Below are 25,966 nucleotides of genomic sequence, written 5' to 3'. Positions count from 1 at the left end.
AAACATCGAATGTGGTGCCTGCTTTATCTTTATTTTATTTGCTGTGGAAGCATAGAAGTCTTTTAGCCTTAGCAGAAACGAAAACCTCGAAACTGACAGGATCATAGACTAGATTGTCTATGCATAGACATATACAAGAGTCATAGATAAATTTTGCGTTATTTTGATGTAGGGATGGGTAAATTGGTAGTCGACGAATCTTCTGTGGTTTTACCCATAGAAAAGATTACAGTCGATTGGTCGCCGGAGTCCAGAGAGTACTCTTTATCTGTGTGCTGAGGTTAATATCGGTGAAACTTTCCGGAAAGACTTCCTTGTCCACAAACAAAAATCACATTTTATCATAGACATATAGTCTATATGTCTATGCATTTTATGATGTGATATGACAAAATAATCAATAATCTTGAATCTGCAATTTTTTTTTTTTTTTTTTCTAACAAAATATATACAATGCCCTTCCGCGTTCCCGTGAATCGTACGAAATTCTCGAAATCCGACTACAAGGAGCCGACGAATTTGGAGGAGCACAAGAGGGAGTTGTTATCCACCGGACAGGCGACCATATATCAGATACTGAACGAAATGGACGTGGATTATGGAATGTCCGACGGTTTTAACTACGGTTCTTACGGAAGGTACGCGACCTCTAGGAATAAACACATAAGGAAGCCCGTGGGGCCCCTGGAGCTGTATCGAGCCCCGCCGGCCGAGTCGATGAAATGCGGCTTTTGGATGGCGGACTCCTGTTTAAGACCGGAAGACCCGTGGTATCAGCCGAGACAACGGTATGCGAGGTGGAAAACTGACGTGGTTCAATTTGTAGATGCGGCGTTGAAAATCGATAAAATGTTCAAATGCTAGAAATGATGAATTATAATTTATTTCGAGTCCGATTTTTTTAACATAATTAACGTTCTCTGAAAAGTGAAATGTTCCTGCATTTCATAACATTCAAAAAACAACTATGTTTGTACCATAGACTTATAAGTCTATGGTTTGTACTTGATGTTCTGTGTTATAGACACAGACACTTATATAGGTTATAGAACTACCATAAAGTAAGTCAAGTGTGTTCTGTGAGAACTACTACGAACACAGATAAGGAGTCATAAACTAAAAGAAGAAGAAGACGTGTATGTCTGTAGAGTAGCAATTTCCCGGGTAAATAAGGCGTTTTATTTTAGACGTAGATAGAGAAAAACAGAAAACTATGATCAATTTTCAATAAGTATATATAGGTACTAAGCAGGTCCGGCAAGTACCCGTTAATATTTTAATTTAGTATTACCCGATTATTAGCCTGAGTAATCAAAAGTGTTATCTGCCCACCACCGTTATCAAGAAGTGAGATTAAATGCAACTGATATTCAAATTATTCCTCATCCACAAAAGTTTGACTTTCGTTCATAGAAATCTTTACACTGAAATTCATAGTAATCTCCTCGTAATCGGTTTTCTTTTTAACCAATTCACTTTTGTCATTTGCCAGATTATTAGGAAATACCAACGAAAATTTTTCGATGAAAGCGAATTCAAATTGATTATTAGGATTATCAAAATACTCAATTTAACTATGATAAGTTTTATTCATTCAACTTCCGTTCACAAAAACAGTTGGCAGCACTGCAATAGAAAACAATCTAAAAATGATGATTAAAAAAACTGAAAAAATCCATCTGTCAAAAAATTCCAAAATGCCATTGAATTATCGTATCCATAAATAGCAAATAAATAAAAGGTTATGGTAATACAAAGATAAGTCTCAAATACCCCAATACATCACATAAAATTCGGAATAAACAACTTTTCCTTCAATGGACGTTTATGAATATTATATATTTCAATATGAAAAATCACAAAATCGGTGCAATTAATTAAAATTCAGACTTGAATATTTACAATTCCATATTATCAAGTTATTAAAATCAACAATATAAATTTTCAAAGGTAAATATCCATATTTTATGTACAAAATGTACACCTAAACCGAAATAAGTAAGAACTTCTCTACACCTCCTCCTTCCAATAGTAACGATATTACAACTGGGATTATTAATTAACACCACTCAATAACGTGATTGTTCTCTCTTTAGCCTCTGATTCTTCATCGTCTTCGTCCTCCTGAAAAGCAAACAAAGTAAAATAACACCGTTCACTCAAAATATTCGAATCGGTAGAAAGTTCAAACACTTACGTCAAAACCAAAACAGTTCATCATGTCTGTTTGTGTCGATGGATCGAATTTCTTTTCGTCCTCATCATCGTCTTCATTTTCTTCTTTGGGTATCCGTCTTGCGTTTTGCAGAGCACTTATTACATCTTCGCCATTAAGATCTGAAAACGACAAATTAATCATCATTAATAACCTTTATTAAAGGCAGGGCTTTGCTACTCACCATGATCTGGTAATATATTTTCCCCGATGATTTCCCCAGAACCTTCCCCGACCACCATAGTCTGGTCGTCTCCTTCTCCCAGTTGTATAACTTCCAGAACCACATATTGTTGACCGTCGGATCCCTCTACTGCCATCATGTCGATTTCCTCCTCCTCATTCTCGGAACTCATGCTTGGCATCACCTCAACCTGTTGCCCATCGATCATTTGAATCTTCTTCTGGCGACCCAGTTTGAGCTCCAGTTGCTTCTTTTGGATGGAGGGATCTGGATCGTGCGCTGCCATATGCCTGATCAGGTTTCCTGGAATCGATCGAACTCTTAGAAACTCTGAACCTAACCTCCCAAAACAGGAACTAACCTAACCTCTCAAAATAGGACCTAACCTAACCTCTCAAAACAGGAACTAACCTAACCACTCAAAACAGGAAACCTTCAAATCTGACCTAACCTAAACTATCAAACCAATTGTCAAAATTGTTGGTTACCATGGTACAAACTTATACACAAGCCGTTTCTAAGATACGCTTTGCCTGCCCTACAGTAACCAACGGCAACCAACAATTTTGACAATTCTTCACCTTCAAATCCGACCTAACCTAACTCGCAAATCAACGTACCTTTATGTCTGAAGGCGCGCGAACACTCCGGACACTCGTGGGTTTTTTCCTTCGGTGGGGGTGGTACGTAGTCCGGATTGTGGTACAAGTTTTCGTGTCGTTTGAGAAGCTGCCTCTGTCTGAAATTCTGGTCGCAATGAGAACACTGGAACGGTTTCTGATCGGTGTGTATCAACATGTGCGACTCCAGATGGCGAGCCGAAATCGAGGCGTACGGGCAGAGATCACATTTGTAACACTTTTCACCGTCGTGAGTTTTATTGTGCAACTGAAACAGATAAAAAAACGAATGATTTACAATTGTACAAGCGTTGAAATAACTATTTTCGTTTTTCACAGAAAAACGAATATCTCTTCAAAATGTTGACACTCACCTTAAAACTGTACCTATCAGGAAAACTTTTCCCACACCTTTTGCACTTCAAAGGTGCATCGGAAGTATGCAGCTTCTGAACGTGAATTCGAAGGTCTGTTTTCCTACCACAAGTGGCTGGACACAGTTCGCACTGAAACACCGGTTTTTCTCCAACTGAAAATGTAAAAAAAACTCACAACTCCCATACAATCTTCGATAAATTGTGAAAACTCACCGTTGTGGATCAACTTGTGTGCCTTCAAGCTGTTCGACTGTGTGAACTTAGCTGGACACTTATCACATTCGTAAGGCTTTTCACCGGTGTGGATCCTAAGATGTCTCTTTAGTTTGAAAGTGTCTGGGCTAGCGTAGGTACAGTGGGGACACTGAAAATTATAATAATTTTCATTTGGTTTCCTAACAACCGATTCAATATGATCGGGAAAAAAAATTATCTCAGTTTACATCATTACCTGATATGGCCTTTCTCCGGTATGACAGCGAATATGTCTCTTCAACTTTGACAGCTCAACGCTAGCGTAATCACATTCGTCACACTTGTGGGGCTTTTCATGTGTATGACGGTACCTTACGTGTCTCACAAGCTCACCTTTAAGAAAATCATAACTTAGCTGGTAGATATTTTTTTTTGAGGGTACACATGTTTTTCATAAATGCAACTCAATGAATTGAAAACAAAACTTTTTTATAGCTGGAAGAAAATTACAAAATACGAAAACCTGCACCATCATGCAACCTCTATATTCAGTCCCCTAAAAAAAACCTTGAAAGATCCAAAAAAACATATCATTTGTCACTTTCAATCATAAATGCCCAGTTGAATGTCACACTCATGTCTATGACGATATATGAAGTTAGCAGAATTTAGTGAATTCTATGGTTTCTTCTGATGACATGTGAAATTTCGAATATTATCCATTTTGGTAAATTTTTCAAAATAATGAAACCCCATTTGTTAGATTATTATATAGGACACATCAAATCCAAGAAACATACCTGAAGTTGTGAAGGCTGCTGAACAAAATTTGCAGTTGTGTGGTTTCGTTCCTGTGTGAGTGTTCACATGGTTCTGTAGGGAAGCTAACGTTTTAAATCCCCTTTCGCAGACGCTACACTTATGAGGCCTCTCCTCCGAGTGAGACTTCATATGTCTAGAAAGCAGGTACCTCTTGGAACTGGTATAATTGCAGTAATTACACATGTGAGCCTGAGCAACCACCTGGGACTTTCTTGGGACTATTTTGACGATTTTTGATTTGTCGTCTTCTAAATCTGAATCGATAACACCACTCTCTTCTGCATCGTCGAAATCATATACTGGAAACAAATCACGATTTGAAATTCAAAAAATTAAGAAGCTTCATAGTAATTACCAGCCATATCCTGATCACCTTCACCCTCCTCTCCATCTTTAATATCAGAGGGGTCTTGTACAATCAAAACATAACTCATCTCTGTAGTAGCATCTTCTGAAGGTACAAGGGACACTCGTTGATAAGTATCCCCCGTATTGATCAGTATGTTTCCACTTGATTTCTAAAAATACAAATGCAATTAGAGGTGAAATACAAAATATTAATTTGAACTCACAGTCTCCGACTCAATATCTGATTTATTCTCGGCATTTATGATATATTCCCTTTCATCATTGCTAGAACTCAAGCCAGGAGTTGAAACAACCGTCATAACAGGTTGTGCATCTCCTTTTGCCTGGAAATAGTAATGACCAGCCTGATCAACAAAATATGTTCCTTCCTCTTCATCATCCACTTCATCTATAATAATAACACACAGGAAAATAATGTCTGAATATCTTCAACCAATATATATTACTACAATATAACTTCTAGATATGAGAAACTTACCAGACACTTGTTGGATCGTTACATCTGAGCCTATTTCTTTCTGAAACCCAGCTAGATAAGATTGAATTTCAGTAACATTTTCGGATTGTTCCTCCAATTTTATTTCGGTTGATTCGAAATGTGCAGCCATCCTGCACTAGCTTCCTATAAACACAAACAATTTCGAAAATACATCAAGGAACACATAGCCAAGAGTCGATATTGAAGAAAAGGGGAATGAACAAGCCAGTAAATATTGACGTAAGCTTGGTGAATTTTATAGAGAAAGCGTTAGACGCCATTTTTCGGTTTACAACGGCTTCTGTCGAACACAAATTAGGAGTTTTTAATTTATAAACGAGATTTTAACGAAATTAATTACAAGACGTATGACAAATAACTTAGGAAATCGCTCGTAGGGGGCATTTCAACAAAAATTCAACGAATTATCACTGAAGGCGCTGTCATCAATGAGTTCAATAGCTTTGAATGTCTCCGCATTGTTAGCGATTTACTCTCATTATTACCTTTGTTTGATAACTGTTATCTAGTGAATATGTATAAGAAACTATCAAAAGTCCAAGGAATGAGTTCTAAGCTGGAATTATACTCTGAAAAATCCAAATTTTACACATCACAATTTGTTTCTCACCTTAACTCCAAGATTGTCCTGTGAGGGCGTGATATCACCGACTGTGAAATGAATCCAGAGATGGCGGCCAAGTCTAATGCCGCCAATTGCGCAGAATCCTGTTTAATATAAACTTCTTCATTTCAAATACTACCGCGTAAAGTAGCGGGCAGAGAGTCTCTGGTAGCGGGATTTAGTTGGATGCAGTAGATTTAAAAGGAATTATTGAAACATGATTTAACTAAAAATTTTAAAATTAAATAAATATCCAATAAACCAAAAACTGAGCATCGTTTAAAAGGGTAACATAGAATTTCATTTAATGAAAATTCAGCCATACCATAGAAATGCAGATATATTTATTTTTTTTTAAGGCGAGAAACAACCTTTTGTAAAATTTCTGATTTTGATAGTAATTTTCTCAAATTCTTCAGCGAATGTTTGCATTACCTGCAGATCAAGTCGCTTTGGATCGAATTTTCCTTTGTAATGTATATTATTATATTATGTATAGCTCGAAGAAAAATGTAGCCATTGCAAAAATCCCTTATAACTCATAAATGAAGATGGATCCTCGTTATTTAAGAAAAGAACATAGTAAAACAAAATATTTTAATATTCAATAAAATTGATATTACAAAAATGCCAAATATAAATATACAATATTTAAGGCAAAGAAAGTTATTAATTACAAATGAATAAATTATACCCACTCCATCATTAACAATTCTTAATCACATTTTAAGGAATACTAGTTGTCCTGGAATGTATTTTTCAGTATTTATCTACCACCTTCTTGTCTTTTAGTTCAAAATCACCATTTTTGCTAACTAAAGATATACAATCTGACAGCTTGGCGCCATTGAATCTAATCATCAATAAACTGACAAAATAAGTACAGGAATGCATAAACTAAATTTCTCATAACCAATATAATAGGTTCCACCCTGTATTTAATAATCTCAGGCGCCAATTTTAACCGCTATTGCTATAGAGCACCATTTCCTGAGTTGGGAGGAAGAAGTTGCTGACTACTTTTCGAGGTTATGAGATACAAAACAGCCGCTAGAACTAGAACTAATAAAGCTATCTGTATGTACATCATCGACTTGATGCTGTGATTTAATTCTAATTGATTTCGTCTGATATCTTGTAAAGTGGCAGTAACTTTTCCCAAGTTTGGTTCGGCATCTGAAGATCCGTAAGGTACCGATCCGTTCTTGATGACATCTCCCATTGGTGCACATCGTAAATGAATTTGGTTCTCCTTCGAAACTGTTGTATTCTGTAAAAATTAATAACCTTTTAAGCAAATATTATAGTTAGGTTAGGCTAACTCTATAATATTTGCTTTTTAGTTAGTTAATTAGAAACTGTAAGCGCTTGACTGATTTCTTCTTCTTTCTCAATCTTTCTTGAAACAGCTAGAGTGAACTCAATGATTTAACAAAGAGTAACAACTTAACTCTTTGGATTCACTGCCCTACTCTGTAATCTGTGCTGCTCAGTTAATAGGCCACAGAACAAAATACGATATTTATTCTATGCTTCAAATGAGATTGGTAGGTTTCAGAGACCCTTTCTCTATGGTAGGTTTGAGAAAAAAAATTTCTGTCTATGGTTGGCACTATCAACAAAGAACTCTATGCTTTCAAGGAGTAACTTTAGCCCACATTTTAGCACTCTTTGGTATGTCATGCTTGTTCGTGCATGTTGCCATTTTGATTGAAAATTTACCACATATCAAAAATATATTTAAAAACATAGCCGAATTTCTAATTAAAATGAGTACTTTACCTTCCATGTCTGGTGAAGCATTTCGCTGGACATATCCTTCTGGTCAACAGCTGTACTAAGAATAAGAAATTTGTCCTTAGAAACGTTTACAGTCTTATAAGCTGCCAAGAGGGAAATATTGATGATGATTGTGGCGCCTGGAGCTAATATGCCTATTCCTGGTCTCACCCTGAACTTCTCAGGTGTGGTAGTTTTAACCTGCCAACAAAACTTTTGAGAAGGGGAAAACCTCTGCATCACTTATCTTACCTTGTAGGATACATGAGAGGTAGATATGTTTTGCAGAACTAAGTTACAGGCGAAATCATTGTCGTGATCTTTGACGAATTTAAGCAGTCCTTCGGGGCTGACAACTCTGATGAGAGCTCCATCTGCAAATTATTAATATCATAAAAAATTTCGTTGAGTATGCTACGGAATTTTAAGGATTGATATTCTATGGTCTATTTGCGTTATTATCAAAAAATCTGGAACAATTCCAAATTTAAACCATTTATACCAAAACAATCACTGAAAAACGAAAAGTATGACTTTATTAACGTTATGCTTGCCGTAAATAAGTCAGTGCAGACGAGCATTAAAAGTTTACCATTATCAAACAACCAGTTAATTCGAAAAATCAAATCGTATTGGTCATAGATATTGATAAAATGAATGGATGAGTTGATTGAGGCTTGATAATTCTGAAATAATGTTGAAATCAGATAAAATGTAAATAATTCCGAATTAAAGCTCATTGAAACAGTATTGAGTTCTTAGTGAAATATTCCGCCTCAAAAATCATTAATATATCCGGGATATGACCAAAGGTGCAGATTCACAAATTTTTCATAAATACATAACCGTTGAATTGAGTTTTAACGTTGCTTTGAATTCCATAATCATAAATTAAATTACTAATCGTGTCTAGATGGTAGGTACGAAAGTTCAATAGCATAACATGTGCACTCTGTTTTCCTAACATAAAAAGCAATATTCTCCCATCTGAATAATTCAATAATGCCTTATTTCTGTTATATCTTTATTGCTCGTTGATAACCTTATGGTAACAATACATCACAATAAGTGGCTGATTATGTAATAATAATCAGTCATGCAAGTAATCGTTAATGAATCGAGAGAAAGCCGAAAAAAAAGCGAATGTTTCCCAAGGTCAAATCTTTAACGGTGTATAAACGTTTTTATGATGATTTTTATTTACGTTTAATTAAACTTACCTCCTTCAGAAGCGAAAATTGAACTTCCTACGTCTGACATTTGTTTTGCATCATGGAAACGGACCTGAGACAAATTTATCGATTATTCGTCGCCGAAGCCGAAGACGCAGCCTCAGAGATACAGGGTGAAATTCATTCATGGATTAATAATTTAATTCATTTACTCATATTACGAGTCTATGAATTTATTCAGTGAACACCATTCGGTTTCATTTGGCCTTTCGGAACGTGTATCATTATATAATACCGAAGAAGACCGACCTCGAAATTTCAAAGTACAGAATGAAGACCAGTGAGATTGAAAATCCCACTTTCAAAGAAGGCTGATCAACATTTTTCCGATATATGTAGCACCAAATTTTCGAAATTCAAACTCCAGTTTCCTTAAATTCGTTACGTCACAACATGGCAGTTTCCGGTATTTTCTGCGAGAGAACTCAATGAAGAAATTTATCGAGTTCGATGGAATATCATGACGTGATGACGGAAAGAAATGAAAATTCAATTGTACTGTTCTTCATTTTTCGGTAGAAAATTTAGATGATAACAAAAACAATATAAAAAATTAATTATTTACACAGGACAGAAAACCTACAGGAAATAATGATGACAGTTGATCTAACTTCCGTTATATCTGCGAACCAATAAAAAATTTGCGTAAACTGACAGAACTGAGCGCCGAACGCGGTCCAATTTTGAATAAATTTCGACATTGAGATATCTGACAAAAATTGCCTTCTTTATTTCTTATTTATCAGCATTGACACGATAACGTTCGACTTTTGACCAAACTGAAATAATGTATGCCTTTCTAACTTACCCTTCAGCTATACAAAAAAATTCTACACAACTGAAAGTAATTTTTTTCCAAAAAGCTTTGGTCATCTCTCTCAATATACATTCTACCTTATCTCATGTTTATTACTGGTTAAACCAACCGGAAAAAGATAACCTCTTGTTCAATCTTAATTGGTTTGAATACAGATTACAAATTTTTAACAATTTTAAAAAGTATATCATTTTATCAACTGAAATTATGTTGAATGAAAAGCATGGTCAACATCAGACACTTTGAACTATTTTTAATATGTTTATTTCTTGTATAATGACCAAAACTTCTTACCAAACTTGTTGATTCAAAATTTGTTTTGATGATGATATAAAAATGTAAGGACTTAAAGAATCACCCCCATATCGTTGTGGGATAATTAACAATAATAACTAGAGCAATAAATTTCTAACCTTTCGATTGTTGGTGTTTGAATTCAGCGTTTCCTCATCAACTTTTTCTTCTGACTCAAACCTAAAGGTGTAATCGTCTTCCCCGCCCCAACAAGTCAAGGCTTGATCCTTAGGCACAAACTTCTCTAAATCGGATCTAGAGACAAATTTAATTTTTTTCACAGCTCTCTCAGGTAACCAACTTTTTATCACTTTGAAGGCAGCTGAAACAGAAAATGGCTTCATTATATAAATGCTCTATCAACATCTGAAAATTTGAGGGCTATCCGGTCTTTCCCAAAATCAAGAGTTAAAATTTACTGGCGAAACATTGATAGACAAGTGAAATACTCAATGAAGATTGAAAAAAGATAAAATCCATTATATATTTGGGATGATATCATATCTAGAAGAACTTACCGCTTAATATCCAAGGCATCTCGAAAACAATCACATAATTCAGAAAAAATGGATAATAATCCTTAAAAAGACCTATCAAATATTTTGTAAAATCTAAGTCCATATTTGCAAGACCACATTTTTCCATATCAAAAAATAGAGTGATTGGTTGTCCATTTGTTTGTCTGCAAATTATGAATTTTTAGAAATTTCCATATAAATACATACTTGAAGATTACTCTACCTTTCTAGTCTTTCCATCCAATATAAAACAGTTCTTCGGGTTACCTCAGGTTCATATTGATTTTTCACATATTCTTTACATTTAAATATTAGGAGTGTACAACCGTCAATGTCTTTGCCTCTTGGAAAGAATCCACCAGATACAAGTATCTCCATACTAACATTTTCTTCACAAATATCTGTAGGGTAGCAATAATAGTAGTAAAAATTGAAGGAATTACATAAAACAGTATAGATATTCTTCTTGAGGTTAAAATTTTACCATTAACATTATTTTCTTTTCTCCATTGCAACACCGTCCAGAGCATTTGAAAACTTTCCTTTTGTTTGAAATCATTATGCTTCAAAAACCTTTTGAGCCAGTTATCATCTTTTTTCACTCGCTGCAAATCTTTGGGGTGAATAGCTGCAAAATGAGAATGGTTACTTAATTATTATAGCATATCAGTAGTTTAGTACCATCTTCCCCAACAGAATCAATTTTTTCAAGAGCCTGTTTTCTGAGTTCTGTAATGCTCTCATTAGTATTTTCAGGATCCATTATTAATTATTAATTTAATTCATGTACGGGACTAGCTTTCGGCGAGAAATATAGATATGAAGAACGCGAAAATGATTAGAACATAACTGAACTCTGACCAGATACAATCGATAACATATATAATAGCCTTGAATAACTCTCGATTTTTTTATAGATTAGGCCTATATAAAATAATTGTAGTGGATTTATTGAATTAACTGAAAAAAACACGAAATTGCAGTTTCATCAGTTTGATGACGAATCAGATATTTTTGACATTTCCAGGTCCAACCTATTAATTATTAATTAATTTTCCTCATATCAGCCGAAAATACTTGATTGGAATGAACTGAGTTTTTCATCAGACCAAGATACGTGGTTTAAGTGGAAAAGGCAAAGATCTAATCTTTGGGAAAAAGTTTATTAAAAAATTTTATGCACGATTCTATTTCTTAAATTTTTATTGCTACTTCACATTTAAATAAACATGGGACTTTTAACATTTATTTGACTCTATTAATAATGGGGTATTTAATTTATTCGTTGTAATTATTTGGATTAGATTTCCCACATATTTTTCATGAATGCTTCTGTTCATTTGATTCATATCAAGTTTCACATGATTCACATATGTGATACCTATGTGATGTCTTTCATGTGTGTGTATGATGACCTTTAGCTTGCCATGTAAACAAACTGAAAGTTGATTGTTGATTAATTAAAATAATATCCACGTAACTTCAGAACAGTGTGTTATTAAAAATTGATCTTTGAGCCCCGGTACTTAATCTTAGCATTACCGTGTCCATTTCTTCTTGTAGGAACACAAAAATGTTCGACTTCTTAATTTATCTATTTATTATTTATGTAGTGGTTTATTTAGTTGTATTTTTGATATTTGATTGTGACCTAGAAACAGGATTTTATGATAAATTTGGAAAGCCCATAGGTATATTATGATGAAGAACACTTTTCATTTCACCTTTGATTTTAACAATTTTAGGTCATCTCAGAGGCAAAGTTGTGTTCATTACTGGTGCTTCTAGTGGTATTGGAGAACACACTGCTATAGCATTAGCCAAAAATGGTGTTAAACTAGTTTTAACAGCTAGACGAAGAGAAGAACTCGAAAGGGTGAAAAGAGCTTGTATAGGTGTGTTAAAGCCTAGAAGCAGACACAATTCTGCATGGAATTCAATCTTGATTAACACTTTTCAATAAGTATATAAATTGTAGAAGCTTCAAAAACCTTGCTCTCTCAGAACGATGTCCTCGTTATACCTATGGATGTTACCGATTTCTCCTCACACAAGAAAAATTGGGACTACGCAGTCAGACATTTCGGTAAAGTGGATATTCTTTTTAACAATGCCGGAAGGTCTCAGAGGGCCGTCTTTGAAACAATTGATATGGGTGTAGATCGACAAATGTTTGAATTGAATACATTTTCGGTTGTTAACCTAACTAGAGTAGCTGTCAACTATTTCAATACCGTTGGTGGAGGACACATTGCTGTAGTTTCAAGCATTGCTGGTATTGTGGGTGTTCCTTATTCCGCAACTTATGATGGAACCAAACATGCAATTCATGTGAGTTTTAAGTAATCACCAGATACAATTTTATTTTATTCAAAATGTTTTCAAGGGTTACATGAATGCTTTGAGATCGGAGAAGACTGGTAGAGGCCTTTCGGTTTCGATTATTTGTCCGGGGCCTGTTTCTACGAACTTTTTGTCTGAAAGCTTCACTAATACTATTGGTCAGGTAAATAGAACATTTTAGGTGCTACCGGCATGGTTCTAGGATGATGATGATTTTTCAGAAATATGGCAAAAGTGTTCAACCAACAGATAGGAGGATGACAGGTGAGAGATGTGGACATCTTTGTGCAATGGTTTTAGCCAATAAAATAAGGGAATCTTGGGTCGCCTTATCACCCGTGATACTCTTCACCTATTTTGCAGTCTACTTTCCTGTTTCATTCAATTTGTGAGTATCGAAAAAATCTCATCGGCCTTTATTCAATTTTGTTGTCGGAACATCAAGAAAATTAACTTTTTCTTTTCTAACAGCCTAATTAAAACTATTGGACCTGAACGATTATTCAAATTAAGGGACTCTCAAGAACTTACCTTACAAGAGGTACAAGTTATTTAAATTATAAATGTATGTGCTAGTGGGTTGCCGCTTTTTGTATTATTTTATGCAGTGTTATTTTTTTTACCATTTGCAATTTGAATCTCATCGCGTGTTGTTTAATATTGATTTAAACCTTGATCTTTCAGCTGTATAAGGATTTGATAATTTGAACACTTGTTTGAATTTTTTTTTTCCCAATTTTCTGATGAAGAGATTCAAGTTGTAAAATATGTACATACATATAGGAGCAGTATTGTCTTTTTTACTATACATATACGTAATTTTACATTTCCAGTCATTAGTGGTCAATTCCCTACAGCATAATAATTGTTAACCAAAACTTTTGCTCTCAGGATGAAAACTAATCTTGAAACATATATCATGATGATGATATTATGTTTGAAGTTCTTTACGACTGTCAAGATATTTTTTTCAGGATGCAGTGCTCAAAGAAAGTATATTCATTACCATTTTATTCCAAACAGTTATGTTTATGATATAATTTATGTTTTTTTTATAATTTTTCTATGTAGAAATGATTTGAAATTCTTAATACTCTTATTATGTTTGAAATATACGACTTTTTAATATTTTTCTCTTAGATTCTGCATATTTAATACACTTGGGGTTGTGCGAGCTTAGATGCATCATTGTGTATGTCGTAATTTCTTTCTAATGAAGTTTCTTTACAGGCCTATACTAAATCGAGAAAGGAGTAAAGGTGAAGGGTACTTCAAATTTAACTTTTGGTGGTTTTTCTCTTATTTTGCTTCGAATTTTCAAGCTCAAGTTTTTCTGTCTCCTTTGGTTAATCTCAATCTATCATACTTTCACCTTTTTTTATAGCATGTATTTTTTCTTTTTTGCCAGACATCTGTAGTATTATTTTCAAACTAAGTGGTGGAAGTTTCTATTCAACTCATTCTTAGTATTTCATCATAATCATTACAGTGAGCAATTAAGTACTGAATAAGCATTCATTTTGATTGTTTTTTCATCTGAATCCAAATGCAACATGAGTATAAGCATAAAGCATTCCTTGTGTATTCGGATTTTAATATAATATCAAAAAATAACTTCTTATTCAGAAGAATGAGGTTGATTAAATTTCAATCCATTTTTAACTACTAACCCAAGAACCATCTCAGTATAATCAAAATGTACTCATTCACCTTGATATTTCTAGACGCGAGACAACCAAACATTTGACAAAATACAAACTGTGACAAGTATGGTGACTTACTTGAAGAAACACGAACGATAACTTCTTTTGCACTTATGACCTATCATCTTACTAAGACATTTTTTTGAAGATTTTACTGTTATCTGTTTAATGTTTTATATTTATATACTCTATGAAATATATAAATTTGAAATTTTTGTACGTCCCTCGCATTTCTTTTCCTTAACCTCTCCATATTTCTCTCAACGACTGTTATTCTCCTTACTTTCGAAAAATGCCGCAAATGTTTCAACTGAGGCAGAAATAAATGAAAGAATTAGAAGTCAGGTTTTTATTTCTCTTTATTATTCAAATTTTCTGATATTTTCATGTGTTCTTTCCTTTTTTCTTTTCCTCTTTGAATAGCCTTTTTGAATAAATCACAATATAATTGAATAGCTGTTGGTGTATCATCGTTTCCAGGTACTGGATAAGTAATTAAATTAGGATTACAATTAGAATCTACGATTCCGATTGTGGCAATTCCCATTTTGGCCGAGTCTCTGACAGCTGTATGCTGTAACAGAACATCGTTCATTGTGTTGAAGAAAATGCATAAATCTGGTAATCTTGTCACAGCGCCGAATTGTTTTGTGGCATTAGTGAAGATTCCTCCTCTCCAAAATCTGCAAATATCGAAGATTATTATTAATAATTCTTGAGCAATTTATCTTACCTTGTATGGGCAAATTCTCCACATTCCAAAGCGGTTTTTTCCACCAGATGGGAATTCTGAGCTCCTTTCAAAAAGAATAATATAATTCCATCCCTATATGCTATGTGAGCAGCAACGTTCAGAGCTCTTCTCAAGTACTCTGCCGTTATATTCAAATCAAATATGATATGGCCTAATCGACTTCCGTAAATATAAGGCAGCATTCGATTATCCATAGATCCTTCCTTATGACCATAATGAACTCTAGCTTCAAACAAATCTTTCACTGTGAATAAATTATGAACATGGAAATAGTCGGGGTGCTTCAATATATTATGGTCAATTTTTTTCAATTCAGTTTCATTGGGGGAATTTGTTTCAGTTTGAGGGACAGCTGAAAATAATCTACTACTTCTTAAAGTAGGGGAGCGTTCTATCAACTTTCTTGTCGATCGTAGAAAGTTCATAATTGTGATAAAAGATTTTTTTTTGGAATTATTGGGATATAGTTACAAAATGTACCAAATATTCATTATTTTTGTAATTTTTTACTTTTTTAAGGTTATGTCAGGTTTAACAACCGATGGAAAACATTGGAAATTGTTGGCAACATTGAGAGTAGTCACAAATTACCGGAAAACTTTCTCTACGGAAAAACCGGGAAATTAGAGATAAAAAACTGAAATGTTTACGTTGGAAATTTTGGTTGGTACGAAATTCGAATACTTCAAAGTTGGAATGATAACGAATGAAAAACCAATTTAATGTTACAAAAATACGGAAGAGATATTGTTTAAAAGTAATCCTGGGTGATTCAAATCTAGATAATTAGTTTCACTCCTGTAACGAAATGTATAAACAACGAATTGCGAAAGAACTTTTGAAACTGTCGAAAGATTCCGATACCAATTGCATCTACGTTGATGAGAACACCAAGGAAGGGGATAATTATATTATTCTTAGTGCCACAATAATAGGGCCAGATGAAAGCCCTTATCATAATGGTGTTTTTCGACTAGAAGTATATTTACCAGAGAGATATCCTTTCTCTCCCCCATCTATAAAATTTATAACAAAAATTTATCATCCAAACATTGACGACGCAGGTAGAATATGCTTAGATCTGATGAAGATGCCTCCAGCAGGTAGATGGAAGCCTAACATGAGTATAGAAGGATTACTAATTGCTATCAGAATGCTTATGGAGAGTCCCAATCCTGACGATCCATTAATGCCTGAAATTGCCCAGGAATTCAAATTGAATAAGAAATTGTTCAATGAAAAAGCCGCTGAATATACAAAAACTTATGCTATGATCAGTACACACAAAAATTAAATTAATATTTTTTTATTTGTTTAATTTATACAATTTGAAAATTTCACATGTTCTAGTAAAGTTCCCTACCCCCAATCTGTTATATTTATTTAGCAGCAACATTTTTAAGGTTCAATGTAAAACTTGATTCATTCATGAAAATGAATCAAATTTAGTAAATAGGACCTGGCAAACATTTTATTTATAAATTTCGTTTGCACATAAAATACTCGACTATCTCAATGAGTTCAATTTAGGAATTGAAATGTCAGATGCAGCGAAATAATGTAATGAAAACATGATGTGTGGGTAAAAATTTTTGTATATCGATTCAGTTTTAGGTCAATGAGATTGGATATAAATTTTAGTATCCATTTTTAAGTATCATTTATAATCATAATTGCTCAAAAAGTCAGTCCACAGAATTTGTCCTCGACTAATTTGAAACTCTCGTAGTCCAATCTTCTCCAAAAGAAGTTTAAATGTCAGTCTTGCAGTGAAGTTTTATGTCTGCAAAAAAAAGGAATCTATGATTTTTTTACTCTATTTACAGTTCATGTTGGTGAAAATCTACATATTTTATATTGATTTAAGTATTATTTTGAATTAAGAATATAAAAGGCCTTTGAATGAAATAGGAAATACTGATTGCAAGATACGGTAAATATTCTCAAAAAATAGAAATTTTCCCGGAAACTCTAGCTTTTTATGAACTTTTTCAAATTGGCAATCCCAGTATATTCAATACCTTCACTATAAAAATCAACTTATTTCAATAACACGTTAACTGCGTTAGTGATAAGAAAAAGACAATATTTCCCAGTATCTTGCAATATTCCAAAAATATATTACTTACTGACACTGCATCTTGACCAATATTCCAACACAGTAGTGCTCATTTGAACGTTCAGGTTCTGCATCAACAAGACAAAATTCGACATTACACATTCCTAAAAGCAAGAAAATTCAAGAGAAAACATACAATTTGTTGCTCTTCTTGCCTGTGGGTACATGTAACGCAGTTAACGTGTTCAGAAAAAAAAGTTGAACTTGCTTTTTATGTGATTTTATTACTGAAAAATAAATATTTATAAGCACATACATTTTTCTACATTATGTTCTTGAAACAGAGAATGTACAAAATAATTTACAAAATAGTAATCAGGATCAGTTCCAAAGATTCGACTTTACTCACTTGAGAAAATAACATTCAACAAACAGAAAAAAGTGCAAAAGGCTGATAACGGAGATTCTTTGTTTAAAAAAAGTATATCAAGTAGAACTTTTGTAAATTTGTATAAGGGAAGCGGAAGAACAGGAAAAATGAATCGACGAGTAGCTATAGAAATGTCCAGCAGAAAAAGCATCGTCCTAACAAATAACAAACATGGACTCAGTATACACTGTATAAACCATGCCTACTATTTGTGCAACTCGTTCCTTACAAAGAGAAAGCCAATGCTGTCTCTCCTTTTGAGAAAATTATTACCTACGATATTTTTGTCTGCATGAAATAAAAAAAAAATCAGAATCATACAAACAAAAACTCGATCATCTTCGAAGAAAAACGGGGCACCAAAACTTAACACCAATATTAAGCCATATATCAGCGTTCTGCACGAAATGCAATAAAATTTTCAAGAAATGGACAAGTTCTAATACTTGACAAATGTGTGCTCTAAAACCTTAATTTGTGAATAAACGATGATATGAACACCGGAAAATCCCACTTGTATAAAAATTGCTTATAAATTTCTTGCGTTTATCAAAAGATACTTTGATTAATGTCAATCGATTTGTTACATTATTTTGTATCATTTTTTTTCTTGTTTTAGAGGAAATTCGGATCACGTAGGCGTATAGGAAAATGCCATATAAAAAAAAATCACTGCATACCTTAAATATCTCGGTAATCTCTTAGAACTAATAGTTAGGTGTACCAAAAATTTCATTAATAAAAAAAAGCAGAACATATTGATCACATCTTACGTCAGTACTCATTATTTTATCGAATTTATTTATATATTATTACTTCTTGTTATTTCTAATATGCTATTGATAATACATGTCAGGTTGAAATATATATAATAGATTTTCCTAGGAAAATCCATTTATATTTTTGCAGTCCCATTGATCTTTCAAATCACTAGATATTGTTCTCAGTATTTGTGCATTTGGATGAATCGAAAGGTTCGGAAGAATAGATTATTTTTGAAAAACGTATCGTAGAACCTGAGAACATCATTCCTTCGATCAAACGGATTCGTTCAGTGAATAAAATTTCAATTCTGTTACACTGAATCCGAAATGATAGGATTACCAATTTCAACAAAAGTTGAAATCTGAATATTCAGTGCCAAGAATCAAATTTGTTCACGATGAAGAAATTGCACTCGATAACAAATATTTAAATGAAAATTTCGAATAATCAAGAAGGATTTAAATCTTTCAACGATATAACATATGATATTTGCCGATCCTGCATCTCAGATATTCATCCCGAGACGTACAGGACCATAGTCGATACGGAACCCTGCAATTCAATACTCTCTAACTTATTAACCATAAACTTTTTTTTTAATAACACATGATAGAAAAAAATTAATCGAACATCAGCAATAAAAACAAGTGCAGCCAATTGGAATGAATTTCGAATTTCAACAATGAATAAGTAAATGCGAAAGACAAGATATTAACGATCTGAAGGTAACAAACGATAGAAAGTGGCAATTTACTAGTTACGCATGTAGAAATAGGCCAATATTCCCCCTCCCAAAGCTAGAGTCCCCGCTAAGAGTAAAGGTTTGTATAGAGACCTCTTGAGTTGGGTCCAATGTTCGTTGACCTGTTGACGCCTCTTCATTTCTCGCACTTTAGCTTCCATTTTGTCTTTTTTCTCCTGCCGTACACGCTGACGAAGCGCAGATGGGGATATTTGACTGGAAAATAAATAAATCAAGATATATAGCTTTGAACTACGCATGCTCAACCTAACATAACCCAACTTTTTATAGGGCACGCGCAATTATCAAAATCGCTCGTTGCCGTTGGTTACCGTAGGACCGCCAAACCATTTCTATGAACCTGTGGCATAGAATTTTTGCCTGCCTTACAGTAACAAACGGCAACCAATGATTTTGACAACTTGTGATGAAAATCAGAATATTTGACAGAGATGAGTAGAAGCTTCAGTGCAACTTGACAAAACTGGCCTTCGTTTACGACATTAGGCTTTGCTATTTGACAGGAGATGTCATCAAGAGATTTTGAACAATAAAGCATTAATCAAAACTTCGAAGATTTCTAATCATCTCAATTTTGTTGTTATCGTAAGAACCGAGAAAAAGGGTCCAGTTCAATTCCGTCGAGTAAGCTATGGAATTTTTTTATGGCAACTTTCAAGATTCCATAGCCTACTGGACCAAGTAAATCTGCGTATTCTCGTTTTTTACTTACTTTTCGTCTATAGAACTAGATTTTTCTGTATTGTCAGAATCAGATTTTGCTTCTTCTATGAGTTCATCTTCGCTGCTGCCGTCACCAGCAGGGACTGTAGGAAGCGGTCCACTAGGATTGTATGACTGTAAAATTACGTTAAGTTCATCAAGTGTGCCTTGCCGAAAATAAAAACGAATTAGATTGAGGTTAAACTGAACCCCTTTGGTCAAAAACTAGATGATCCCTGAAGATGGCTGGCGATTCTTGCCGAAACGTTGGAAAGAATAATAGGGAATACTTCTTCTGACGAAAATGATGTGTTTTTATGAAATATCTTTGAAACGTCAATTTCCAACCAATTCAACCGTTTCCCAAAAAAAATTATTTTAAGCACTTAAAAATGAAAAATAAAAATGGGTATTTAAAGTTTGAAGCGTTTTGTGAGAATTGCACAAGCTGGCAACATCGACTGAAATATGCCTTGATAATAAAGGACAACAAATGCATTATCTTGATGAGATAGACAAAGATGACCGTCTATGAAGTCTGCAACGAACGAGAAAGGTCGTAAAATTTTATGGGATTTTTATGGCCGGTTGAAGGCTCGCCAGTAAGTACGCGCCTGTAGATCAACAGCTGTTATTTTATAAACAAGCTGATCGGACTTTGTGCTTTTCATTGTCTTGTATGCGCTGTTGCCAAATCGTAAACTCAGCACAAAGCGATTTAAATTTTAAAACCCCATATTTGAAGGATGATTTTGAATAGTTTCCGCGGAAAATTTGAAAAAATCATGAATAAAACTCATAATTACATATGGGATATATCCCATATTTCCTCTAATGGGGGCTACCGTTTTTTTGCTCACCAGTTGGCGCCTTTGTAGAGTGAGGTCCTGAACATAGACAAACTAATGCAAGATTTGTTTATCTACTATGACGGGGACTTGTCATTTCACAGATCATAATATTGGAGAAATTGAAAATATAAATATTTGGTTACTAATCAATATCTTGTTCGTCATGTGTGTAAGTCCCTTCCTGACAATGATTTGACTTCACTTCTTTTATAGCATTAAACACGTAATATCAATAAAAGTATTATAGATATATGAAGACCACAAACTTAATATTAATCATATAGTTGAGTCTATGATGTGGACCTCACGCTACACTAGCACATCTAGCGGCGAATTCACACGCGGTAGCCCTCATTCAGTACGCTGGCCTGCTTGCTGCAGACAACATGCATGTAAGAATCGAGGAATTGATAGCACGTTCAGTTCACAGCAGAATTGATGCCAGCGGTTAAAAAACGAAGAATGATAACGCCGTTAATTTGACAGCCTCTGATGATTTCGTCACATGATCCGTTTTCAGGATTAATATACAGGATGAGTCTTTGACACACAGTAGATTCTTGGGATAAAAAACGCTTTTTTTCTTTAGCATTTTTCCCTGTATAGAACCAGTAGTCCACCTTTTCGGACCGATTGGAGTTGAAAAACCATAATCGAACGAATTTCTTAAATACCTAAGCCGAAAACGCTGATCTTTGATCAACGAGTCGAATCCCGTCTATGATCCGTGATAAACTCACGACTGTCAAACTGACGTTGACATGTGCGTTAGGTAAACGTCATAAATCACAATTCTCTCGGGCCTTTTTAGGCTTTTCCCGGGTTGTATTTTTCTGGAAACGCTCGGTTATTCCTTCACAAAATTTATATAGGTATACTGATATATTGCAATTTTTGAAAATTAAATCAAATTCTATTTGGTTAATTCAGATGGCGCTTTACACGTTAACGATTGCAGTTTCGCGCGCGTTTTTGACAACATTCCTTCAACAAACTCATCAACTTTACCTCCTCCAGCGAATCGCTCTTCTCGTTGTCTTGATCGTAGCAGATGTCACTCAAAGACACACTGTTGGGTATTTTGGGGAGGGGACGGTCTACGGGTGATGCGTTGTTGGGCCTGTTCAAACTCTCGCTTCTCGGCGGGGGTAAGGGAGGAGGCTCGTCGTTGTCTTCCTCCGAACTCGAAGAGGAAATGTTATTTTCGGCGTAACTGTTTTCTTCGACGATGTGGTTCGTTATATTCTGGAAGAGGAACTAGATTAACCGGGGGAAGTTTAGGCGTTGGTCATTACCTGGGATGGATGGGAAACGGGGAAATGGAAACGCTTCAATTTACATGAACACTTCGAATTTAAAACGGGGATACGTCGGTCTCAACTTCTTGGGGGGTACTATTTCGACACACAATGTTTGATCAATATTCAAGGGAAATGGTATTATTCCATACAAGGTGTAAATGAATAAATGCACAGATTGCACAGGAAACATGTTTATTGTAAATAATGCAACAAGATTGTCGTCAATTTAATTGCATATTAATCTCATACGAAGATAAGCAGGGGCCAAACTTGAACATTGAAAGATTCTGTCAAAAACCAAATGTCATTGTCAAACTATTTTTTGACAATCCATCTATTACTGATGTCATACGTTTGTATCTTTGAAATTTACAATTTTTTTTAAAGATTAACAACCCACTATCATTTTAAATTTTTCAAGATTAGAGTGCTCCCAATTTTACAATTATTCGAAAAATGTTTTTGGTTTCCATCCAAATAAATAAACATAATAACAGTTTTCCATGTCTATAATTTTATTTGTTCCACAAATCTACTACAATATTCTCATTTCTTCACAATCTTCATCGAATTAGTTGTGCCTTTCAATTACACCTTGTATACATCAAATCCGAGGTCCTATTCTTCCCCACCGGAAATTTCATGAATATCCGGTGCTCCCCGAACGTTTCAGATTCGGAATTAATTCCCAAACTCCTAAGCCCTCAACTCACGAACTGATTTCATCGTAATTTTCCTCGTTTAATGCGTGACTTACCGTGGGCAATTCATTTATATCCAACTTTTTGGAACCTTCGATGATTGCTTGGTAGGAGAAACGCAACTGCTCCGGTGTTTGTATCAGTCCCATCCTATACTTCCTCATATCTAACAGGATTTCTTTAACGTTAACAGATTCTAATCCATATTTTTCAATCTGGAATCAGAGAAATTCAATGCCGATTTACGACAACCACAGATGATGTTTAGTCCCTTCAAGAATTATTAACACTGAACCAGCACTTGAAAGTGCAAACGAAGCTTTATATCTGGCTACAAAAGATCACTAGTCATTTCTGTAGTTTCAATCATAGAAATAAAATATATAAATCATAAATTAGAGTGAAATCATAGAGTGATTTATTCTAATCTATGATTTATATATAACCTAAAATATTATTTCAAATTCAAATTAACTCAAATTCAGAGCAAATGAATCAGCATTGAAAACTGATACCCATTTCCCAATTTTTTTGATAACCTCAACAGCATAACCAACAGTACAAATTCAAAATATCTTCTGTCACTGCATGGACTGTATGTGATTGGTCTATAAGTTAGTGTTTATTCCCAGTACCGACCTAAATTCCGCAACTTGAAATATTACTAAATGAGCGATAACCAACTTGATTTCGATTTTGAACAGCCGTCCAAGATGTCAATAATTCTTGAAGCAAATATAGAAATCTTTGAACTATGAGAAATTAACTTCTGTCAATGACTCTAACCTTTAGGTAAATATCTTGATTGAAACAGTTATAAGTGGCTGTAAAATGCTTCATGCATTATTTGGAGGGACTGTTAAAAGCATAGAAAAAAATTCTGAACAAAAAAAACCAAGACAAATTTACTTACAAGAACTAAACAACTATCAACCAAACAAAATGTGCCGGATCTTCCGATGCCAGCCGAACAATGAACAATGGCTGGGCCAACGTCAGATTCCAACACCCCCTCATTCCGAACCTTGTGCAAGAACTGCAAGAAGGCAGTGGGCGAACTTGGTACACCAAAGTCAGGCCATGTGGTATAATGGAACTGCAATATATCCCTAGATGTATCAGTTTCGAGATCAGTCAACCTGAGAAGTCTAGTAAGATAATATGAGTAATCGTGTTGTTCAATGTATTCAACACTCAAATTTACGTCAGCCATGTTAAGCGCAAAATCGGGGCCGATATCCATTGGCCAATACTGGTAGCATTTTTCCTGTTTATTCTCGATGAGTTTGTTCAACATTAAGATGGCCCTACTCTCTTGCTCCCACACCATGAGCCAGAAATGGCTAACAGTGCTCGGTAAGGGACCCTGGGTTAGAATGTATTTTCTATTTGCTTTGTCTATTTTGATTAGGTTGGCATTTATGTAGTCAGTATTTCCTCTCTTCAGAACTATTCTGCTATGATCGTAAGGACTGACATCTCTATACCTATTTAGTGGTTTGTTTTTAGCCTTCACAGCCTCCAAAGCACTACTGCTATTATTCAAGCTCTGTTCCCGAATTTTCTGAAATTAACATAAAATAGGATTTCAACAATAAATAATTTTCAATGAAAGCATATCAGGCTGAAATATGTAGATATCAAATGTCAGAGAAATTATAATTTCAGTATACAATCAACACTACCCTCTTATCACTCAAATTGTTTTAATTTTTCAAGGTATTCCTTGCCTTTCTTCATGAAAACCCATGATCTCCCTAATTGGCTAAGAGCTCAATATGCATATAATGAGGGAATTCTTAGAAAAACAAGTAGTACTTGAAAAGATGTGCCATATCCACTTCAAATTGATACCAGGCACTTGTGATTGCTTATCATGATGTGCAGAATTAGATTGATTCATTGAAACTGAAACTACTGTAATAACATTATTTTATCAACTTCAGGGAACTTTTATTTAGTTTATCTAATATATTTCTCATTGGAATGTTCTGTATTACCTGTAATAAATACTCAATATTATACAAACTTGTCCAAAAAGAATTTCAATACAGCAGAATAGCAATTCCAAATTTCAGAAGGTCAATGAATCAAAATAACACAAGACCTCAAATAAAATTAGTCTTCAGGTGGTTTCAACTTAACTATAATTACGATGAAAGATCATCATTGAAATACTCAAATTGTGGTTTTGTAAGCAATTGAAAAGTTTAATGAATTAGTTCTGGAAATCCATTTCATCCGGGTGATCTTGAGTTATTTACATGATTATTTCGAACAGGCAACATTGATGTATCATCAAATAAATTTTATATCAGTTGACTAAAGAATAGGTGAACGCAGATATAATTTCTCCCCGCTTCTTAGGAAAATGAACGGTTATCTTTAATGATACATAAGAAATATTATGTACAATGAAGTCATTGTTTCTCTCAATTTGATGTTAAAATCTTTGAAATTTCCAGGAAATCCAATTTGTCAAAGGATGACTCATGAAAATCGTAACTCTTTGTTAAGATTTCATATATAAATTTATGGGAGTATTGAGAGACCTTTTTTTTTCAATAGTGAAAGCAAAAACTACCTTGTAAACTACTGTCCACTCATTTTTCCTATTCAACTCAGAATATTCCTGTTCGATGTTATTGCAACCAGTCATGTTCATGCACATATGAGGATAAGCACTACTTCCTAAAAAATTATTCACTAAAAATTTATTGCTCCCATATCCCTAAAACCTGGAAAGAAGTTTTTCGAATAAAAACTAATCAACTAATCAACTGTAAACGTTCAATTTCAACAACACTCCATTTTTTCCATATTTCTTCTTCTTATTTGAAATTAGTATTTGACTTGAAATCTATAGAATAGAACTTTTTAAATTACTTGCAGTAAATTGAAATTGTTCAACAACAAGTTACTAGCACAGTGCAGAAGATATTTGATTACATATTTTTGAACATTACGAATAAGTAAATAGCATTTCTGCGACTTGTTTTGGCTAACACAGTTCCGAATCAGTTCAAGGCGTTCAAGCAGTTTTGTTTACAGGTTCAAAGCAGTATAACA

At 34.2% G+C, this 25,966-nt stretch overlaps 7 protein-coding genes across 10 annotated transcripts; 3 read left to right on the top strand and 4 right to left on the bottom strand.

Moving 5' to 3' along the window:
* Positions 1-354: 354 nt before the first annotated feature.
* LOC123319757 lies at positions 355-893 on the top strand. Its single transcript, XM_044906677.1, has one exon. It carries the CDS (start codon positions 454-456, stop codon positions 862-864), a length of 411 nt encoding a protein of 136 aa, XP_044762612.1. The 5' UTR covers positions 355-453; the 3' UTR covers positions 865-893.
* A 676-nt stretch (positions 894-1,569) lies between these two features.
* Positions 1,570-6,021, bottom strand: LOC123319577 (transcriptional repressor CTCF-like). Of its 2 annotated transcripts, none has more exons than XM_044906621.1 (12): positions 5,892-6,021; positions 5,261-5,404; positions 4,986-5,170; positions 4,769-4,931; positions 4,392-4,712; positions 3,848-3,984; positions 3,610-3,760; positions 3,394-3,548; positions 3,020-3,287; positions 2,400-2,702; positions 2,198-2,337; positions 1,570-2,124 (listed from the first exon to the last, which is right to left on the bottom strand). In XM_044906621.1, the coding sequence occupies exons 2-12, from the start codon at positions 5,388-5,390 to the stop codon at positions 2,056-2,058; spliced, it is 2,022 nt and encodes a 673-aa protein (XP_044762556.1). In that variant the 5' UTR covers positions 5,391-5,404; positions 5,892-6,021; the 3' UTR covers positions 1,570-2,055. The 2 variants fall into 2 exon arrangements, with proteins under 2 accessions (XP_044762556.1, XP_044762557.1); XM_044906622.1 differs by having other exon boundaries at positions 5,767-5,901.
* Positions 6,022-6,468: 447 nt separating this feature from the next.
* Positions 6,469-11,563, bottom strand: LOC123319619 (motile sperm domain-containing protein 2-like). The gene is made up of 9 exons (XM_044906628.1): positions 11,207-11,563; positions 11,010-11,153; positions 10,749-10,926; positions 10,526-10,689; positions 10,127-10,329; positions 8,885-8,948; positions 7,917-8,038; positions 7,668-7,865; positions 6,469-7,155 (listed from the first exon to the last, which is right to left on the bottom strand). Exons 1-9 carry the CDS (start codon positions 11,286-11,288, stop codon positions 6,859-6,861), a joined length of 1,452 nt encoding a protein of 483 aa, XP_044762563.1. The 5' UTR covers positions 11,289-11,563; the 3' UTR covers positions 6,469-6,858.
* A 318-nt stretch (positions 11,564-11,881) lies between these two features.
* Positions 11,882-14,787, top strand: LOC123319635 (dehydrogenase/reductase SDR family member 7). 2 transcript variants are annotated; one of them, XM_044906629.1, is made up of 7 exons: positions 11,882-12,216; positions 12,271-12,420; positions 12,504-12,856; positions 12,912-13,031; positions 13,090-13,256; positions 13,340-13,409; positions 14,099-14,787. In XM_044906629.1, exons 1-7 carry the CDS (start codon positions 12,099-12,101, stop codon positions 14,123-14,125), a joined length of 1,005 nt encoding a protein of 334 aa, XP_044762564.1. In that variant the 5' UTR covers positions 11,882-12,098; the 3' UTR covers positions 14,126-14,787. The 2 variants fall into 2 exon arrangements, with proteins under 2 accessions (XP_044762564.1, XP_044762565.1); XM_044906630.1 differs by lacking the exon at positions 14,099-14,787 and having other exon boundaries at positions 11,883-12,216; positions 13,340-13,996.
* A 125-nt stretch (positions 14,788-14,912) lies between these two features.
* LOC123319661 (28S ribosomal protein S2, mitochondrial) lies at positions 14,913-15,866 on the bottom strand. The gene is made up of 2 exons (XM_044906631.1): positions 15,305-15,866; positions 14,913-15,254 (listed from the first exon to the last, which is right to left on the bottom strand). Exons 1-2 carry the CDS (start codon positions 15,748-15,750, stop codon positions 14,921-14,923), a joined length of 780 nt encoding a protein of 259 aa, XP_044762566.1. The 5' UTR covers positions 15,751-15,866; the 3' UTR covers positions 14,913-14,920.
* Positions 15,867-15,953: 87 nt separating this feature from the next.
* LOC123319677 (ubiquitin-conjugating enzyme E2 T-like) lies at positions 15,954-16,634 on the top strand. Its single transcript, XM_044906632.1, has one exon. The coding sequence runs from the start codon at positions 16,134-16,136 to the stop codon at positions 16,617-16,619; it is 486 nt and encodes a 161-aa protein (XP_044762567.1). The 5' UTR covers positions 15,954-16,133; the 3' UTR covers positions 16,620-16,634.
* Positions 16,635-16,902: 268 nt separating this feature from the next.
* LOC123319597 (tyrosine-protein phosphatase non-receptor type 61F) lies at positions 16,903-25,713 on the bottom strand. Of its 2 annotated transcripts, XM_044906627.1 has the most exons (7): positions 25,482-25,713; positions 23,811-24,461; positions 22,954-23,112; positions 21,904-22,140; positions 20,055-20,179; positions 19,415-19,537; positions 16,903-17,108 (listed from the first exon to the last, which is right to left on the bottom strand). In XM_044906627.1, exons 1-7 carry the CDS (start codon positions 25,566-25,568, stop codon positions 17,084-17,086), a joined length of 1,407 nt encoding a protein of 468 aa, XP_044762562.1. In that variant the 5' UTR covers positions 25,569-25,713; the 3' UTR covers positions 16,903-17,083. The 2 variants fall into 2 exon arrangements, with proteins under 2 accessions (XP_044762562.1, XP_044762561.1); XM_044906626.1 differs by lacking the exon at positions 16,903-17,108 and having other exon boundaries at positions 17,649-19,537.
* Between the last annotated feature and the right edge of the window lie 253 nt (positions 25,714-25,966).

The sequence above is a fragment of the Coccinella septempunctata genome, chromosome 1 (assembly GCF_907165205.1).
Source record: "Coccinella septempunctata chromosome 1, icCocSept1.1, whole genome shotgun sequence".
NCBI classification, from domain to species: Eukaryota; Metazoa; Arthropoda; class Insecta; order Coleoptera; family Coccinellidae; genus Coccinella; species Coccinella septempunctata.
The sequence above is the reverse complement of the archived record's forward strand: the minus strand, read 5'-3'. Positions and strand labels throughout refer to the sequence as shown.

Excerpts from the sequence above, each read along its gene's own strand:
- LOC123319635 (XM_044906629.1), top strand. The coding sequence starts at position 12,099 with ATGTTCGACTTCTTAATTTATCTATTTATTATTTATGTAGTGGTTTAT. Across the intron at positions 12,857-12,911 it reads GAACCAAACATGCAATTCAT|GGTTACATGAATGCTTTGAG; the intron begins GTGAGTTTTAAG and ends AATGTTTTCAAG. Across the intron at positions 13,032-13,089 it reads TCACTAATACTATTGGTCAG|AAATATGGCAAAAGTGTTCA; the intron begins GTAAATAGAACA and ends ATGATTTTTCAG.
- LOC123319619 (XM_044906628.1), bottom strand. The coding sequence starts at position 11,288 with ATGGATCCTGAAAATACTAATGAGAGCATTACAGAACTCAGAAAACAG. Across the intron at positions 10,927-11,009 it reads AAAAGAAAATAATGTTAATG|ATATTTGTGAAGAAAATGTT; the intron begins GTAAAATTTTAA and ends GCTACCCTACAG. Across the intron at positions 8,039-8,884 it reads AATTTTCGCTTCTGAAGGAG|ATGGAGCTCTCATCAGAGTT; the intron begins GTAAGTTTAATT and ends AATAATTTGCAG.
- LOC123319677 (XM_044906632.1), top strand. The coding sequence starts at position 16,134 with ATGTATAAACAACGAATTGCGAAAGAACTTTTGAAACTGTCGAAAGAT.
- LOC123319661 (XM_044906631.1), bottom strand. The coding sequence starts at position 15,750 with ATGAACTTTCTACGATCGACAAGAAAGTTGATAGAACGCTCCCCTACT. Across the intron at positions 15,255-15,304 it reads GGAGAATTTGCCCATACAAG|ATTTTGGAGAGGAGGAATCT; the intron begins GTAAGATAAATT and ends CGATATTTGCAG.
- LOC123319597 (XM_044906626.1), bottom strand. The coding sequence starts at position 25,568 with ATGTGCATGAACATGACTGGTTGCAATAACATCGAACAGGAATATTCT. Across the intron at positions 24,462-25,481 it reads AGTGGACAGTAGTTTACAAG|AAAATTCGGGAACAGAGCTT; the intron begins GTAGTTTTTGCT and ends TGTTAATTTCAG. Across the intron at positions 22,141-22,953 it reads ATATAAATGAATTGCCCACG|AATATAACGAACCACATCGT; the intron begins GTAAGTCACGCA and ends TTCCTCTTCCAG.
- LOC123319757 (XM_044906677.1), top strand. The coding sequence starts at position 454 with ATGCCCTTCCGCGTTCCCGTGAATCGTACGAAATTCTCGAAATCCGAC.
- LOC123319577 (XM_044906621.1), bottom strand. The coding sequence starts at position 5,390 with ATGGCTGCACATTTCGAATCAACCGAAATAAAATTGGAGGAACAATCC. Across the intron at positions 4,713-4,768 it reads AGGTGATCAGGATATGGCTG|TATATGATTTCGACGATGCA; the intron begins GTAATTACTATG and ends ATTTGTTTCCAG. Across the intron at positions 3,761-3,847 it reads CCGGAGAAAGGCCATATCAG|TGTCCCCACTGTACCTACGC; the intron begins GTAATGATGTAA and ends TATAATTTTCAG.